Genomic DNA, 16,165 nt, shown 5'->3' with positions numbered 1-16,165 from the left:
AATAGAAATATACCAGAAATGGTCCTAACGAGAATAATTAAACCAGAACACTCACACACACACACACACACACACACACACACACACACACACACACACACACACACACACGCACACACACGCACACGCTCTCACACACATACACAGCAGTGTGGGAGCTTCAGACTGACTTCAGTTCATGTCAGTGACTAAAGACTCTAAACCCAGGCTTAAGTGAACCAGAATTACATGAGAGGTTCTGGTACTGGTTCTAGTCCTGGTTTTGTTCCTCGTCCTGGTTCTGGGTCCTGGTAACGGTCCTGGTCCTTGTTTTGGTCCTGGAGTGAAGCAGACTGTGCTGGCATTAAGGAACCAGCAGGGGGCAGCAGATGGCAGAAACGCCTCAATGTTTTTTCTGTGACTGAATCCTGAGGAAGAGATTGGTGGAAATGTTTCTGAAATAACTGATCAGAAAATCAGATTTAGAATTTAAATGAATTCTGACATTTAAAAGACTGAAATATAAAATACTAATAAAGTAAAACTTTTTCAAATAAATCGTTTTCAACATTGCAATATTATAAAATGAATAGTTATAGGAAGCTATAACTATTCATTTGTGCGTACATTAGAGTCTACAGTCGCTGTATCCAGCCCAGAGGACTCCAAAGCTTCACATTCACCGTCTGCTGGTGGAGAGCGACTGGATGGTTCTGATCACAGGTTCTGAACCAGGTTCAGATGAACCCAGTTAGATCTGACAGAGCCAGGCTCTCTATCTGATGCCTCTGTGATCAGAACCAGTCGACCCGGATCCGATTGGCCTAACAGCAGGAACACAGTCCCGGTTCTGGTGCCAGAGAGATGGTTCTGCTTTTAGGCCAGATTCAGAACAACAATGACCCAAACCTGGGCCTGCAGGTGGTGCCGCTTCACTGAGACCCAGGTAAATAAGGGGCGTGGCATAAAGGGGCGTGGTCTGATGGGGGCGTGGCCTAACAGGGGCCTGGTCTAACAGAAAGTCAACAGATTAAATCTAGAACCACAGATCTTCTCTGGGTCGGATGTCTCACTCTGACGCCAACTGAAGTTCGCAGAACCGGACCAGTACAGCAGAACCTTTCAGACCAGCTGGATCGGGTCTCAGTGGAACTCGAACCTGCTGTCTGACAGGTCAGTCTTCATCACCATCGTCATCATTATTATCAGCTCTCAAGGAGTTCTGCAGATCAGATCAGCGGGTCAGAACCACAAACAGCCTAAAGGTTCTGAAACTCCTGGACCGACACCAGAATCTGGAGTTCTGATTCTGATGCAGGTTTGACACGGTAAATACCCACACACACGCGCGCGCACACACACACACACACACAAACACACACACACATGCATACACACACAGCAACATGACTTGGCACAGCTAGAGGAAGCTCCGCCCACATTCCTCCAACAGGTAGAACAGGTGAGGCCGCTCTGAGAAACCGTCTCAGAGGAACTGGCAATCCAGACCCAGATCAGCTGCTCTGGTGAAACGTCCTGTGTAAAGTTCTGATTCTGAAGGTTCTGAGCTAGCAGGTTCTGATCTCCCCCTCTGGATCAGAACCTAGGCTCTGTGGATCTCTGGATCATATTTTGTCTGGTTTTGGTTCTGGAAACATCTCTGGACTCCTTCAGAAGTCCAGCATGTTAGACGGGGTTGTGGTTCAGTCCGGAGAGTTCTGCAGAGTGTGTCCTCACAGAGACAGAAAACCAGCTGCAGCAGTTTATTAGAGCAGAGAAGAATAGAGCAGACACACCTGGTCCACAGGTGAGCCACGGGTAGCAGTGCAGGTCCGGGGACAGACAGGTGAACCATTGAACAGGTGAACTGCAGGTGTCTGGGAGCCTCTGAGGAGACGACAGCAAGGTAAGATCTGCTTCCGTTTCTCAGAAAAAGTTTACCTGTTCAGGTGAACCACAGATCCAGAACCCAAACTGAGGGTTAGTAGAACATGGAGACGGGAGGTTCTGGGTTCTGTTGGCAAGCAGTTCTGTTGACAGGCAATTCTGACAGAAGGAGACACATTGTCCTTGCAAGAGTTAAACTGAAATCTGCTGATTAACTTTTTCGTTTAGAGAAATTGATTTAGTTTTTCCATAAATGTTAGAAGCTGATTGGCTCTAATGGACCATTGTCTCTGGGTCGGTACCACCTGAACTATACAATATGTGCTGGTACTGGTCCAGGCCTATGTGTCATACAGGAGTCCAGGTTCTGGTGATATCACAACCAACCACCAGATGACCCAGTAGAGGAGCTTCAGGTTCAGTTCAGTTTCTAGTTCGGTAACAGCTTCATGGTGGTCCAGGATGTACTTCCATGTTGTTAGGAAACGTCTCCATGGAGACGGGATGGATCCGATCACTCAGGATCCAACTTGGTTCTCCTCATGTCTTCGCGTTATTGGTTCAGGGAAATGTCTGGCTCTTCCAGGTGTGTCTTCCTCCTGAGGAAGGACCTGGGAACGACTTTTGACCTCAGGAAGGTCAGTGGTCAGCTCTGATGGGTCTCTGTGCTCTTGCTCTGCAGATGGCTCTGCCCCCTTCTCATCCAGTTCCAAAACCTCGGCTCTACTCCTCCAGCAGCTTCCCCTCCCTCCTGGACAGGTGAGCTCACCCAGTACCGACTGATCCACTGGACCGACTCGGGCCAACTCAGGCTGACTCAGACTTTGTGTTTTAGAGACCCGGCACATGAAAACCTGCAGCTGAGCTTCCCAAGAGGACAGCACCAGAGCACAGGTAAACACTCTGGTTCTGGTTCTCGTCTCACTGAAGGTCCAACAGGTTCACTACTCTAACTAGCAGGCATCTAATAACCTTTGACCTTCTGGTGTTCGTGCTTCAGCCATCTTGGAGGATCCAGAGCCTCCCTGCTCTGCTGAGTTGTGTCCGGATGTCCCTCAGGTCTCAGTTCTTGGCCCGCCGCTCTGACAGACCTGAACGCTGGTCTTTGGGTCCGGTCAGTCCGGTGAGACCCTGTGGCTCCTCTGGATCAGGAACAGATCAGGAACCTGACCAGGAACCTGAAGGTTAATCAGGAAATGATTAATCTTCAGGAACTGGATGAACAGATCCAATCTGGATCCGCTTCGTTCACACTTCGCTTTAGTCCTCCATCTGATGTCGAACATGAAACTGTCCAACCTGCAGCATGTAATCCTGGTTGCATGACCCCACCTGGCCCATCTCCGCAGCTTTTCTGTTGATTTCAGGGTAATTTTATTAAAATGTGGATCTCTGTGGTTTCCTCCATGTCTGATGTGTGGACAACTATTGCTGTGACCTCAGCAGGTTGGCTCCTGCTGAGACATCATCATGACCTCATCAGAGTGTCATGGTGAGTCAGCTTGATGTAAACAGGAGTTTCCAGGTGCGATCTGATTGGTCCATCTGCCTGCGAGTCAACAGATGGACCTGATCTGTCCGGTTCTGGGAGGTTCTGTTCAGGAGCAAGAATCTTTCATCTGCAGCTTTTCCTGTCCTCTGCTGTGATGTCATCATCTGCCAGAACCAGACCCACTTTGACCGACCTGATCAGTTCTGAAGGACCACGGTTCCTCCTAAACCAGGAGCAAAACTGTTTGATCTGCAGATTTAGTAGGAATGATCTGGGTTCCAAACCGGGACTGGAACCAGAACCCATGGCAAAACCGAACCTGGGCTCTGACATGAAAACTGCTTAGTTTTGGTTCTGATCTGGTAAGAGATTCTCTGAGCTGAATAACCGTCTTTGTTTCTCTTTCTTGAAGATAAAATCTGTGGGCCTCGCTTCTCCTTTCAGTTTGTTATTCAGAGGAGAGACCGGTCACATGACCCAGGCCGCTGAGGCCCGTCACAAGACCCAGGCTGATTGATTGTTCACCAGCAGCTGCTGACATAGACCAGCAGAACCGGTCTGACTGGCCGGCTCCAGCGATCCTTCCTTCTATGAACTAGTCTGTCCTCAGACGCTGTTCTGTTGAGCTGAGCCTGGTGCTCTGCAGCCTGAACGGACCAGAACCAGGCCTGGAACCAGACTGAGCAGCAGAACTGTTGGCTCTCGGCTTGTTCTGAGAGGGAATCTGATCAGACATGGAATCAGACATCATGAAGTTACTAGACCCAGAAAATTCTGGTCCAAAACTTTACCAGGCCTCCATGAGCTGGGTCTCCTCCACCTGCAGACCCAGAACGTTCTGGTGTCATCCTCCAGAACCTCTGGCCCAGTTCATCATCATGAAGTCGTTTGTTCTGGAAGCTCCATCAGGAATCATCCTGACAAACGTTGCCAGATTGTTCAGCTGGTTCTGGGACTGGTTCTAGTCCTGAATTATTAAATTAGTTTCTCTCTGGTTCAGAATCACTTTGATCCGTTCAGACCGAGACCCATCTCATCAGAACCACATCAGAGCTACAAGCAGAACCAGAAGGTCTGTTCTGCACTGTGTGGTTCTGAGTGATCGGACCTCAGACCGAGCCCAAGTGGGGACCAGAACCTCCTGGTCCTCAAATACTTAAGATTCGGCTCAGTCTCTGTCCTCGCTGGTGGGTCCTGCATTTCCTGAGCGTTCCACCAGGGGGCGTTAATGTCAATATCAACCTCTCAACTGATGTAACTGATGACATCACTGTCTCCCTCCCCAGATGAAGATGCTCTCCCTCTCTCCTTACCTCGTGGGTCAACGCAGGACAACTTCCCGACTCTAGACGGAATCACGGACCTCATCGCCGCCAACATCCCATCTCTGGCTGGAGTCGCTACCAGCTTCAGGGGCTCCGCCCCCTCTGCCCCTCCCCCCATAGACAGCCTAACTGACAGCATCTCCACAACTATCCCTGGGTTAACTGAGGCTGCTAGCGCTGTGGCTGCTAATGCTGAGGCTAACCTAAGGCCCGCCCCATCTACACCTGCTGCCACCAGCTCAGACTCTCCGAGCCTAGAAACCATCATCAGCTCACTGAGTCACATCAACAGCTTGGATGAGTTTGTTAGCAGCATACCTAACCCTTCAGCCCCGCCCCTTTCACTTGAGCCACTGAACATGAACGGAGAAAGTCACACAGGTAAGCCAGCCAATCAGATTGATGATACAAACCAATTTACCATAGACAGACCTTAGACAGTAGATGGTCTATAGATGTTCCAACCATGTTCTAGATTGGATTCATCAATCTAGAAACTAGATTGATGAATCCAGAGTTTTGAGCATCCATGAAGCTCAGAGTTGAGCTGCTGCTTCTTCATGGTCCTAGTGGCTGATTACAGCTGAAGGTAGAACTGGGTGGAACTCACCAGCAAGAGCTGGAGGTTGTTTCAGGGAGTGGGGAGATGACCTGCTTCCTGCTTCTGTAACCAGAGAAAGGTCTGACCATTCACCTGTTTTTAAATGACATGGGCTGAAGTTCTGGAGATGAAGTTCAGACGGTCTTGTTCTGACCCAGAAATAGGACCAGAACCCCTGACCCTAAACTCAGATCCTCTGGGTCTTAGACTGACCCAGGACAGAGAGACATCTTCCCATGGTAACACCTGCCTGTCCATGTTGTTCTGAACATGTCCAGATGTTGGGGCTTTGTCGCAGCTGGTTAAAGCATCTTTGGACCCAACCACAGGAGTCAAGTTTCCATCTATGGAGGTCGCTGGAGTTACTGCTGAGGAAGGTACTGGTACTGGTCTCTGTTCTAGAATTTGAGGACCTGTCTGGATCCAGGTCCTTCTAAATCCACTTAAACTGATCTGAATTCAGTTGTAACCTTTGGTCCACTGATCAAAGCTCTTATAAACCCTGGTTTCCTGCTGCGGGTTCTACTGATTCAATCATTCCTTCTCCGGGTTCTACTGGTTCCAGTCTTACTGATCCAAGTAGTTCTGATCTGAGATCTGTGTTCCGTTTCTGTTCACCTGACCTTCCTTTCTTATTTCTGTCTGATTCTGGTCAATGGTTATGGTTCCAGTTCAGTCTCCATTCCCTCTGCCCACCAAAGAAGAAGATCCATATGTCACAGTGTTGGGTACTTGGACCAATCAGGAAGAAGCTGAATCAGAGTCGTCCAATGAGGAGGAGGATAAAGGTAGTAGCCCTGCTGCCTCTGGTTCTGATGCATCAGTGGATAAGGATCCTGGTTCTGACCCAGTTACCACCAGGTGAGGTTGTGATGATGATGATGATGATGATGATAATGATGATGATTTCTCCTTCTTCTTCTAACACTGACGCTGTTCTTTCGTTGATTACCCTCTAGAGTTTCACCCAACCAATCAGATCGCTTGAAACCAACTCGCCCGGCTCCGCCTCCTCCAAGCAGGAAGTCCAAACCAGTGAAGCAGAAGACTCCCAGGTATGTCCAGGTCCGATCTTCTCTGAAGGAACTGCTTCCTGGTTCTTCTGTTGTTCAACATTTAACTAGAGCTGATGATTAGTTGGAGCTCCTCCAGACTCTCCTATTTTTCTGATGCGTCCTGTGTCTTCAAAATAAAAGCCTTACATCTATTACAGTGCTACATTGGCAGACATGTTGTCATAGAAACCAGTCTACAATAACATCCGAGCTCAGTTTTAATAATGATAACGTATGGACGCTGAACTCCGACTTGGTCACACTAGAATCCTGTGACCAGAACACCTGTCATGCTGGCCAGGTGGAGCCAGTGAGCAGTGGAGCTAACTTGGAGTAGATTAAAGGATCACAGAGTTAAACCTGACAGACGCCCTAGTCTACTGACAGCTCTTTGCTCCGCAGGGCAGCCACCATCAGGGTCTCCAGGAAGAAGGGCAGCAGCGGCGGAGGCTCGGCCCCTCAGAGCGCTGTGGTCCGGGCCAGCTGGCTGGACGTCTGGAAGGGCTTCAGGTACCAGGATCAGAACCTCAGGGTTGTGCGTTGGGGGGATGTATAGCTGGATGGATAAATGGATGGATACCAGGTGATGATATCTTCACTCTCCATCAGACACAGCGTTCTGTGGGTGACATTGGACGGCCAGCTGATGTCCCTGCGTAAGAAACGAACAGTAAGCATTCTTGTGTTTTTACCTGTGTGTGTGTTCTCCGGTGTGTGTCGGCCAGCTGACTGACCAGGTTCTTGTTTTATGGATCAGGACTGGTTCAGTGAGGTGCTGTTCCATGTCTCCAGTATCACCAACGTGAAGTCTCAAGACAGAGGACGCTTCTCCGTCAACTTCAGGAAGAAACGCTACGACTTCATGGCTCACAGTAACGGTAGGACAGTGATGTCTGGATAGAGTCCTGTTGTCTTCCTGGGACACCTGTGACTTGCTTCCACAGAGAATCAGGTCCGGTTCATGTTAATATGATTACCTATGAACGTGCTGTCCACACATCACAGGAGAGACAAACATAGACATGGATTCCAAGAAGGACATTGTTAAAAACTCTGTCCTGAATCAGGTTCTCATCAGTTTCAGTTTGTCCCGTCTCTTTTTGCCCCATCTCTTGTCCTCTGATATGAGCTGAAGACGTTTCTGGCTGAACTCTGTCTGCTGTTTTAGCCTTGCGTAGCTTTAGTCGTGGTCCATAAGTTCTTCATGTGAATTTGATGTGACTTTTGATCCCTCAAGATGTTCTGGTCCTGATGTGAAGTTTAGTGGAGCTACAGAGTGAGAACTTCTCTCTGTAGAGACCCTACAGTTTGTAGCGGACTGAGGCGGTCAGGGAGACATCAGGACAGGGATGTCAGATCAAATCATTTCCAGTTCACACCCCTGATTCATCACCCAGGACCAGACGGATTTCTGGCAGTAGATCAGAAGATGGGAGCATGAATCCTCTGGGTTTGTTCCTCTGGTAGAACCTCGGAATCTCATCCTTATTTTCTTCTCCTTTCTTCCCCCCAGAGGTTCAGGAAGGGTGGGTCACATCTCTGTTGGCGACTCGTGGCCTCCAAAGCCCCGCCCCTTCTGAGCTACATGGACAGGTCACCTTGAAAGACTCCCGGAGTCGCGCCTACGCTGCTGTCTGGGGTCATGACCTTTGGATTTATCAAAACAAAGACAACTTCCAGTTGGGCATCGCCTCCTTCTCTGTGCCCCTGAACGTAGCCACGGTGAAAGAGACAGGAAAGCACTCGTTTGCCCTCGTCACCCCATACAAGACCTTCAAGTACTCACCTGTCTGTCAAGTCTTCCTGTCTGCTACGCTTGGCGCTGCTGCTAACTTTGTTTCTGTGCTATAGCCTGTCCATTGACTCGTCAAAGGACCTGAGGCTCTGGGTGGATAGCCTGACCTCCACCATCCAGAGTGCTGTGTCCTGTAGCCAAGTGGCGCTACGTCTGTGGGAGAACCCCTACAACAAAGTGTGTGGTGACTGCGGAGCTGCCAATCCTGAGTGGGCGTCAATTAACCTGCTGTTGGTCATCTGCCATAACTGTGCAGGTAGGAAACGAACAACTTGTGGGAGGAGCCACTGAGGGTCTGGCTACCAAATGTACTGCAAGAGACCAGACTGCTCTGAATGTCCATCAATGTCTGTCTGCTCTCAGCTCAGCACCGAGTTCTGGGGAACAACCTTTCCAGGGTCCGCAGCCTGAGGATGGACAACAAGACCTGGACTGAACCACTGCTACAGGTGAAGCCTGAATAATCAATATGTTGGGGAACGAATATTATTGTTCAGATTCATACAAAACTAAGCTTTAAACACCTGGGGGTTGGTACCGTTTACTCAGGCGCAGCAGCTTCAACAGAAGACAAAGCTGGCTTTCCGAAAGTCTTGTGACACAAGGCGAGATAAGCAACTCTGGCTACATCTCTAAAACTCTCTTGTAAAACTATGAAGTCTCTCTCACACCTCACATGGTAGCTGAAGAAATGCAGGGATATTAACTAAAAGTCACAAAATAAGCATATTTTATGGTTAATTTGATGCTGATTAGCTGGGTATGTGTTGTTTTTTATCTGAGGAGGGAATACCCTGACAATAGTCAGAGTTTACCACTGTGGAGGCTTGCCAGAACAGATTCAGACATACAAATCACTAACTGTTGCTGGCTGACACATACATATACACTCAGATCAGTCTCAGATTGGGGCACAAATGTAACAGCATAATTATCAGCAGCAGCAAACTGGAAATGCAACTTTGAGCAAATATGCAGGAAGAGTGAAGGTGTTAAACATCCTAAATACCGTGGGTGTAACAGCCAAGGCTGAAAACTGAAACATACGTTTCGTTTGAGTGGTTCTGAACTGTGAAGAGGACTGATAGGTCTGAGGGTCTGAAGTAAGGAGCTCCTGTCTGGCTAAAGCTGAATAATTGGAGGTTTAAAGGTCTAAACTTCACTAGAATCACCAGAACGACTCAAAATGTCAGCAATCTGGCTGCAGTGTTTTGGATCACCGTGGTTCTTGATAGCAACACGGAAACAGCAGAGAGCTTTACTCAGGAACGGGTGTCTCCAGAACACTACAAACATATGGTGTCCTTTTGGTGCCAAAATTGAAACCAAACCAATACAGGTGAAGCCTGAAGGATCTATATTGGTCCTTCAGGCCAATCGTCTCAGGAGGCCATGACCATTCCAAAGCTTGGAGAAGCTGGAGTTAACTCTAGATAGGCTAGTATTAGCATTGGAGAAGCTGGTGTTAGCTTTAGGTAGACTAGCATTAGCATTTGAGAAGCTGGTGTTAGCTTTAGGTAGGCTAGCATTAGCATTGGAGAAGCTGGTGTATTTTCTCAACACTTCAGATGGGCTAGCATTAGCCTGAGATAAGCTAATAGCTAGTATGCCTGGGCTAGCCACCCAAACCTCGTATTTTCTTCTTTAGAGAAATCTGTATAAATAAACATGGTGGCTATGCTATACCTTTAAGTGTTACCATGTTTTTTTTGACAGATTTGACTATAATCCAACAAGAGTCCAAACGTAAACATCCTGAATTATACAGGCTGAAGTTGGCCTCTTAACCGCTAAAGGCAGATTCCACCATATTTTCCACCATGTTGAGCATCACTCTAGTTTAAAAAGTTCAGACTCTTCAGTCAAGGAGTAGACAGTTCAAATTTTGTTAAACTGTGATTTGTGAAAGTTTAGTGAAGGCCATGTTGGATCTATGACCTGAACAAACCTGAGCGTTTCAGTCGGCTGAATCTGCCACACAGGAAGTTCTTCCTGACCTTCAACCCTTCATCCTTTCAGCTTTTTGTCGCCTATGGCAATCGACTGGCCAATCAGGTGTGGGCTCCAGCAGTGCCAGCGGCAGACCAGCTGCATCCAGAGGCGACGGAGCAGGAGAGGGCGGCGTTTATCCAAAACAAATACATCAAGGGGCGCTACAGGCGAGTCCACGCTCTGACCTCCAGCCCCTCCATGATGAACCAGGTGAGAGGAGAGGCGGCCGGGTCAGAGGAAAACACATGATGATGATGATGATGATGATGATGATGATGATGATGTTTCAGAGGCTGTGCCAGGTGGTTGTCAGTGACAATGTGGAGGAAACTATGTCTCTGATCTGCTCTGGAGCCAAGGTCTCTCTCTCTCTTAGCTTAGCCCCATCCCCTCTGCACCCCATCTCACCTGAACCATCCTACCTGTGTGCAGGTGTCCTCGTCTGACCCTCAGAGCCCCTCCCCCATCCTGTTGGCTGAGAAAGCCAGCCAGGCTCTGCAGATTGAGCTGCTGCGCCTCAACGAGTACACAGGTAAATTTCACTTGACCTCACCTGGCCTCACTTGAGGTCACAGCTGAAGCCTCTAACACACCTGTGTTCTCCTGCAGAAGTCCGACCTCACCACCCTCAACCAGGCAACAGGAAGCAGGACTCCGCCCCCACAGGTGAGGCTCTACCTTTGACCCTTGGAGCAAAGACACCATGACAGCCAAGGTTAGATTCCCTCTGAACAGAAACACAAAGAACCTGAAGACTGCTGGACCAGAACTAGAACCAGAGCAAGAACCAGAAACTGGTGTAATCGGACCTCATCAGAAGTTGGCCCCAAACCAAAAAGTCTTTCTGGTGTCACCCCAGGCTCAGAACCAGCTGGGTTCCAATTGGGTTCTTCCATCACAGCAGAAATGTTGCAATACCCAACACCGCCTGCAGAGGGAGCCGTGAGTCCGTAGGAGGCTTAAGACCAGTTGCTATCAGAACCAGCTCCAGAACCTGGTGACCCAGTTCTGTTGTCCGTGCCAGTGGTTCTGATTGGACCTCCATGCTGTCTCCTTCCCCTCCCAGAACGCTCTGACCCTGTAGTCGGCCCAGTGCAGTGTGTCCTCCAGGAGGCGCCCTGTCCCTTTAAATGATGTGCGTCTTGTTACCTGGGCAGGTGAAGAAGAGGAGGACGAAGAGCTCCACGGGAAACTGGAGGAAGATCGCTTCTTCTTCTCGTTGGAAAATAATTCTGCAGCCTGTGACGTCCTGGACCTGAGAGAAGTTCTGTCCGTTTTCCTCAAAGATGGGTAAATGCAGACCAGAATTCATATAGAAATCTAAGAATCAACCAGCCAATCAAAAGTCATCAGTAAAAATAATGCTAAAAGATTAATTAATTTCACCTGAGACAGAAATTAATAAAAATGAATTATTCCAGCTGAAGTGTGAACACAAACCTCCATCATGATGCAGCAGATTATTTCTTTTAAATCCTCACATGCAGACATGAGAACCGAACCTGGTCCAGATGTTTCCATAGGATTGATTATTTTAAAAAAAAGAAAAGAAAAAAAAAGAAATGCTAGCCACTAAAAACATTCAAGATGGTGGTCATGGCTGTCAATGAAACTTAACTAAATTTGCCAATATTTATCACAGATGAATACTTTTTGTATCAAATCAGAAATAACTGGACACAAAAATATTTAGTGAAAATATTTTTGATTTCTCAAGATGGCCACCATGTATGTAATGAACAATGGATTAGTACTAAAATTAGCAGTAGCGCAGCACAGCTAACCAAAGTTAGCTTCACCAACCACTAATTCACAAAACAAGAATCTTAGCTCTGCTATCGCTAAACCACCAAAAACATAGAAAACTAGCAAAAGATTACACTAAGCTGCTAAACAAAATAATTACCAGAAGCTGACTGTAAGTCGCTACGCACTTAGAGACTTACAGCTACTAACGATAACCATGAAGACGCCTGTCTCAGTCTGTGTTTCATCTTCATGTCTTTACGATTGACGCCTGAAGTGAGGCTGGATAACAGCTAGCTCCTCAGTTTCTGATTCACTTTAGAAGATTATGAACCGGATGAGCAAAGTGGAAAACAAACGATGAGGCATTTGATTGCCTCAATTGGTCTAAAAGGCTTCGAAATTACTGCCATCTTGAAAAGAAAAATGGCTGTTGAAATATGAAAAGACTTGAGGAGTTAGCATGCTGATGCTAGTCACCAGACGTAGATTTTGATAGAGAGATGCTGCAGCCTCAGGACTGATCCGTTCAGTTTTCCAATTCTGATCCCGTGACCTGTGGCTGTTTCAGGTCGAAGCCCCAGTTTGAGATGGTGACGCTGAATGATCACATGGTCTGTGCTGCCGACGACAGCGACTCGCTGCAGAATCACCTGGTGCACATCCTGAAGGTAGAAACCTGCTGCTGCTGCCACTGCTGCCCCTGCAGCTGCTGCCGAGGCAGACACACTGACCTCTGCCCTGCCTTCAGGTCATTCTACCAGGAGGAGTGTCCTACGCCGAGGTGGGCGGGGCCTCAGCCGTCAGCAAGGTGCGCATGGTGGATGTGAGCGGGGCTTCCACTCAGTCTGACGCCTGGCTGCTGCTGTGGGATGAAGGAGTCAGCCTCCACCCGGTGGAGAGAGCCGGGCAGCACAGCCTGAGCTTCCCACTGAGCATGCTCAGTCCCACAGGTAGAGTCGTACTGGCTGACCCCAAAATATTCACCCCCTAAAAATATTTACACCCCTAAATATTCACACCCTTAGGAAATTAATGTTTATAGTCATTCCTGTTCTTTCTAGAGAACACACCTGTCCTCCTTTGCTCCCCATCAGGTTGAGTTGATGTTAAATTTTTTCCATTTGGATCTCTTTCCTCTTTCAGAGACAGTTTTGCATGAAGACACCGTAACCTTGGTAACAGCAGAAAGGTGAGTCTTTCACACACCTTCAGTCCAGTCCAAAAGTATTCATACGGAGAGCAGCTCTTCCCTAGTTGTGATTGGCTGAGCCTGGACAGCTGTTCTCCCATCAGGACCGTGTCGTTACGCTTTGAGGAGCAACTCAGCAGTGAGACCTGGTTCCAGCACCTGAAGAGCGCTCTAGCCAATCAGCATGCAGCTTCTGAGGGGCCACCGCCAGCCAATCAGAACCCAGCTGGGTTGGGTCAGAACGTGGTGACCGACGGCGCCGTGAAAGGTTCTGTTTCCCCGGCCATCCAGCGCTGCATCTCACACATCACCACCTATGGTGAGTCTGGGTCAGGAGTCCACTTCCTGTTGTCAGGAAGCTGTGGCAACAGGAAGTGGACCAGAGAGCTGCCGTGTCAGAACCTGGTTCTGAATTATCCAAGTGAAGGTTCTGATCCAGCTGTAGAATCTGAAGCAGAACCAATAGGGTCCATGTCCAGATCAGTGGCCCAAGTCTGATTCTGATGGACCGGGTCGGTCCAATTGATGGACCAGAACCAGTTGGGTACCAAAACCTCCTGACTGACCTGATTGCCTACAGCAGAACCAGAACCGCTGTTGATCTAAACTGGGCTAAACTGTATTAGAGTGTTTCCATGGAAACCTGAGTGGGCGGAGCATACCTGTGTGCAGGGCTGAAGGTGGAGGGCCTGTACCGGCGCTGTGGCCTGGCGCTGAAGGTCAAAGAGCTGGTGAAGGCCCTGATGACATCACCAAACTCTGCCCCCTTGGAGGCTGATGAGCAGGGTGTCCTGGACGTTGGCTCTGCCCTCAAGCAGGTCATCCGGGACCAGCATAGCCTGGTGCCGCAGGCGGAGCTGCAGCAGTGGCAGAAGGCAGCAGGTACGGCTCCCTCCACCCTACAGGTGAAGCGTCTTCACCTGCAGCCACCAGTCTAACCAGTTATTGTCTCCCAGTGATTCCAGAGGAGCGCAGTAGGTTCAAAGAGTACCGACGGTTGCTACAGCAACTACCCCCTGACAACAGAGCCACCCTGAACGTGATGTTTGGACACCTTTACATGTAACCGAGCCGAACCCTGACATGATTACCTGCCTGACATCAACTTGCTCACTAGCTCCTCCCACTCTGTCCAGGGTCCAGGTGTTCTCTCTGGACAACAAGATGTCGGCCCACAACCTGGCCGTGGTTCTGGCGCCCTCCATGTTCCACGTCATGAGCCAGGACATGATCGCACTCACCAGGGAGTTCATCATTCACCACACGTTGCTGTTCCTGGTGAGCGCTGCCACCGCACTGTCTGAGACTCACCTGAGAATACACACCTCTGATACACACCTGAAATACATCACAGAATACTCATCTGATGCTCATCTGTTAACTAACTATTACCTGTTAGCTACCGGAAATGTAATCGTTAGCCGACTGTAAACTAACTGTTAGCCATCAGATAGCTAGCTGTGTTTAACAGAACCAGAACTGAAAGCAGTCGGAACACTGTTAGCGGCTTTGAGCGGGACTAGCTCTGGGATTGACTCTGGTACTAGCTCTGGGACTAGCTCTGAGATTGGCTCTGGTACTAGTTCTGGGATTAGCTCTGGGACTAGCTCTGGGATTGGCTCTGGTACTAGTTCTGGGATTAGCTCTGGGACTAGCTTTGGGATTGACTCTGGTACTAGCTCTGCTCTGGGATTGGTTCTGGATCTGAAGCTTTTCTTTTGAGTAACCCGGTTTAAAACCAGTTTTCCATTATTATTTTTAACAGTCCTTTGGTAAGCTAGCTGTACCGTCGCACTTTGAGCTGACATCACGGCAAATAAGCGGTCGTTTACATGAGCGCCTGCGGACCACCAACGATCCGGGGACCACAGTTTGAGAATAATAACCTGACATAAATCTGACCACTAGATGGCAGTAACGCGAATCCTTTGTGTCGAGGAATGGTCCAGGCGTGTTGAGTAAACCTGAGCTCTTATTGGCTGTTGCTGGTGGACGTGAGGCTGAAGGTGATGCTCATGGTTCTGATACAATCTGTGTGCAGACTCTGGACCGGAAGGATGAAGACAAAGCAGAGAAGGAAGATGAAGAGGAGCAGATCACCATCCTGTGATGAAGTTTCTCTGATTTTAATGCCTGAATATTTCCTGATCATCAGAATCTTTTTTAAATCATGACCTGTTTCTGTCTTCTGGGTGTTGGTTCTGATCCAATCTCATGTAATCCTACTGAATCAAACAATAAAAGCCTTGTGTCTACTGTGGCGCCCCCTGTTGAGCGGCTCTGTGTCTTTGCTGCTGTCTGAAACATCCTCATGGAGATGGCTCACAAAACCGCTGCTTTAGTTCTACTCACTGGACTTCAGAAGAGCATCAGTACCGTTTCCCCATGGTCTGGTACATGAACCGGGTTGATACTGGAACCTCTGGACTTCCTTCAGTATCAGGCTCACCTGACGGAGGGGGAGTCCTTAAGATGCTGGTCGTCTGCCTTTGAGGACAGAGTCCATGTCCACCATGATGGCCTCCTGCTGACCTGCGGCCTTCATGGTGGCCATCTTTAATCTGCTGGAGGTGATCTGGAGGATTTTCTGAGCTTATGAATGTTTGTTAGCTTCTTGTTTCGTCCTCAGAAAGTCATTTCATTCATAAAGGGTTTTAGATCACTCAGCCTCTGTCCTCTTCACTGCAGAATAACTAGTTACATTTACTCAGTTACTTCAGTAACTTGTGAAGATAATGTTTATTCAGGAGTAGCTGGGTTACACAGTACTTTAACTTTAATGTAATATCATGACTGGAGTTGGATCTCTGGATCCTCCACCTTTGGTGATGTGTTTCTGCCAGCAGGTGGAGCTCTGAGTTCCAAGTCACTTTCTCAAGTTAATATGTCACCTCTAACCCGTTAACTTGAGTAACATGTTAGGTAAATTTAGGTATTATCAACAATTTGTTATACTGTTTTATATGTTCTTACCTTATGTACTCTTATTTGTTTAGTCATATCTTTTAAGAAATGTTTCTGTGTTGTTAATCACTCTGATTTCCTTTCTCAGAGGGCCTCTCTGAAGAAGAGCAGTGACAGCAGCTCTTCACAGAATGCCC

General features: G+C 48.3%; 1 protein-coding gene across 2 annotated transcripts; it reads left to right on the top strand.

Moving 5' to 3' along the window:
* The first annotated feature begins 1,041 nt into the window (after positions 1-1,041).
* LOC106918552 (arf-GAP with Rho-GAP domain, ANK repeat and PH domain-containing protein 1) lies at positions 1,042-15,336 on the top strand. 2 transcript variants are annotated; one of them, XM_014988409.2, is made up of 26 exons: positions 1,042-1,307; positions 2,549-2,625; positions 2,702-2,760; positions 4,645-5,064; positions 5,563-5,661; positions 5,956-6,145; positions 6,244-6,339; positions 6,742-6,849; positions 6,949-7,009; positions 7,097-7,217; positions 7,853-8,117; positions 8,191-8,390; positions 8,498-8,583; positions 10,154-10,336; positions 10,417-10,485; positions 10,559-10,658; positions 10,736-10,792; positions 11,284-11,416; positions 12,444-12,543; positions 12,624-12,825; positions 13,019-13,064; positions 13,169-13,383; positions 13,737-13,946; positions 14,021-14,126; positions 14,201-14,342; positions 15,106-15,336. In XM_014988409.2, the coding sequence occupies exons 2-26, from the start codon at positions 2,549-2,551 to the stop codon at positions 15,172-15,174; spliced, it is 3,414 nt and encodes a 1,137-aa protein (XP_014843895.2). In that variant the 5' UTR covers positions 1,042-1,307; the 3' UTR covers positions 15,175-15,336. The 2 variants fall into 2 exon arrangements, with proteins under 2 accessions (XP_014843895.2, XP_014843898.2); XM_014988412.2 differs by lacking the exon at positions 1,042-1,307 and adding an exon at positions 1,462-1,885.
* Positions 15,337-16,165: the final 829 nt, after the last annotated feature.

This window comes from Poecilia mexicana, unplaced genomic scaffold, assembly GCF_051168715.1.
Source record: "Poecilia mexicana isolate PSO_F unplaced genomic scaffold, ASM5116871v1 scaffold_14, whole genome shotgun sequence".
Lineage (NCBI taxonomy): Eukaryota > Metazoa > Chordata > Actinopteri > Cyprinodontiformes > Poeciliidae > Poecilia > Poecilia mexicana.
Note: the sequence above shows the minus strand (reverse complement) of the source record. Positions and strands in the feature narration are given on the sequence as shown.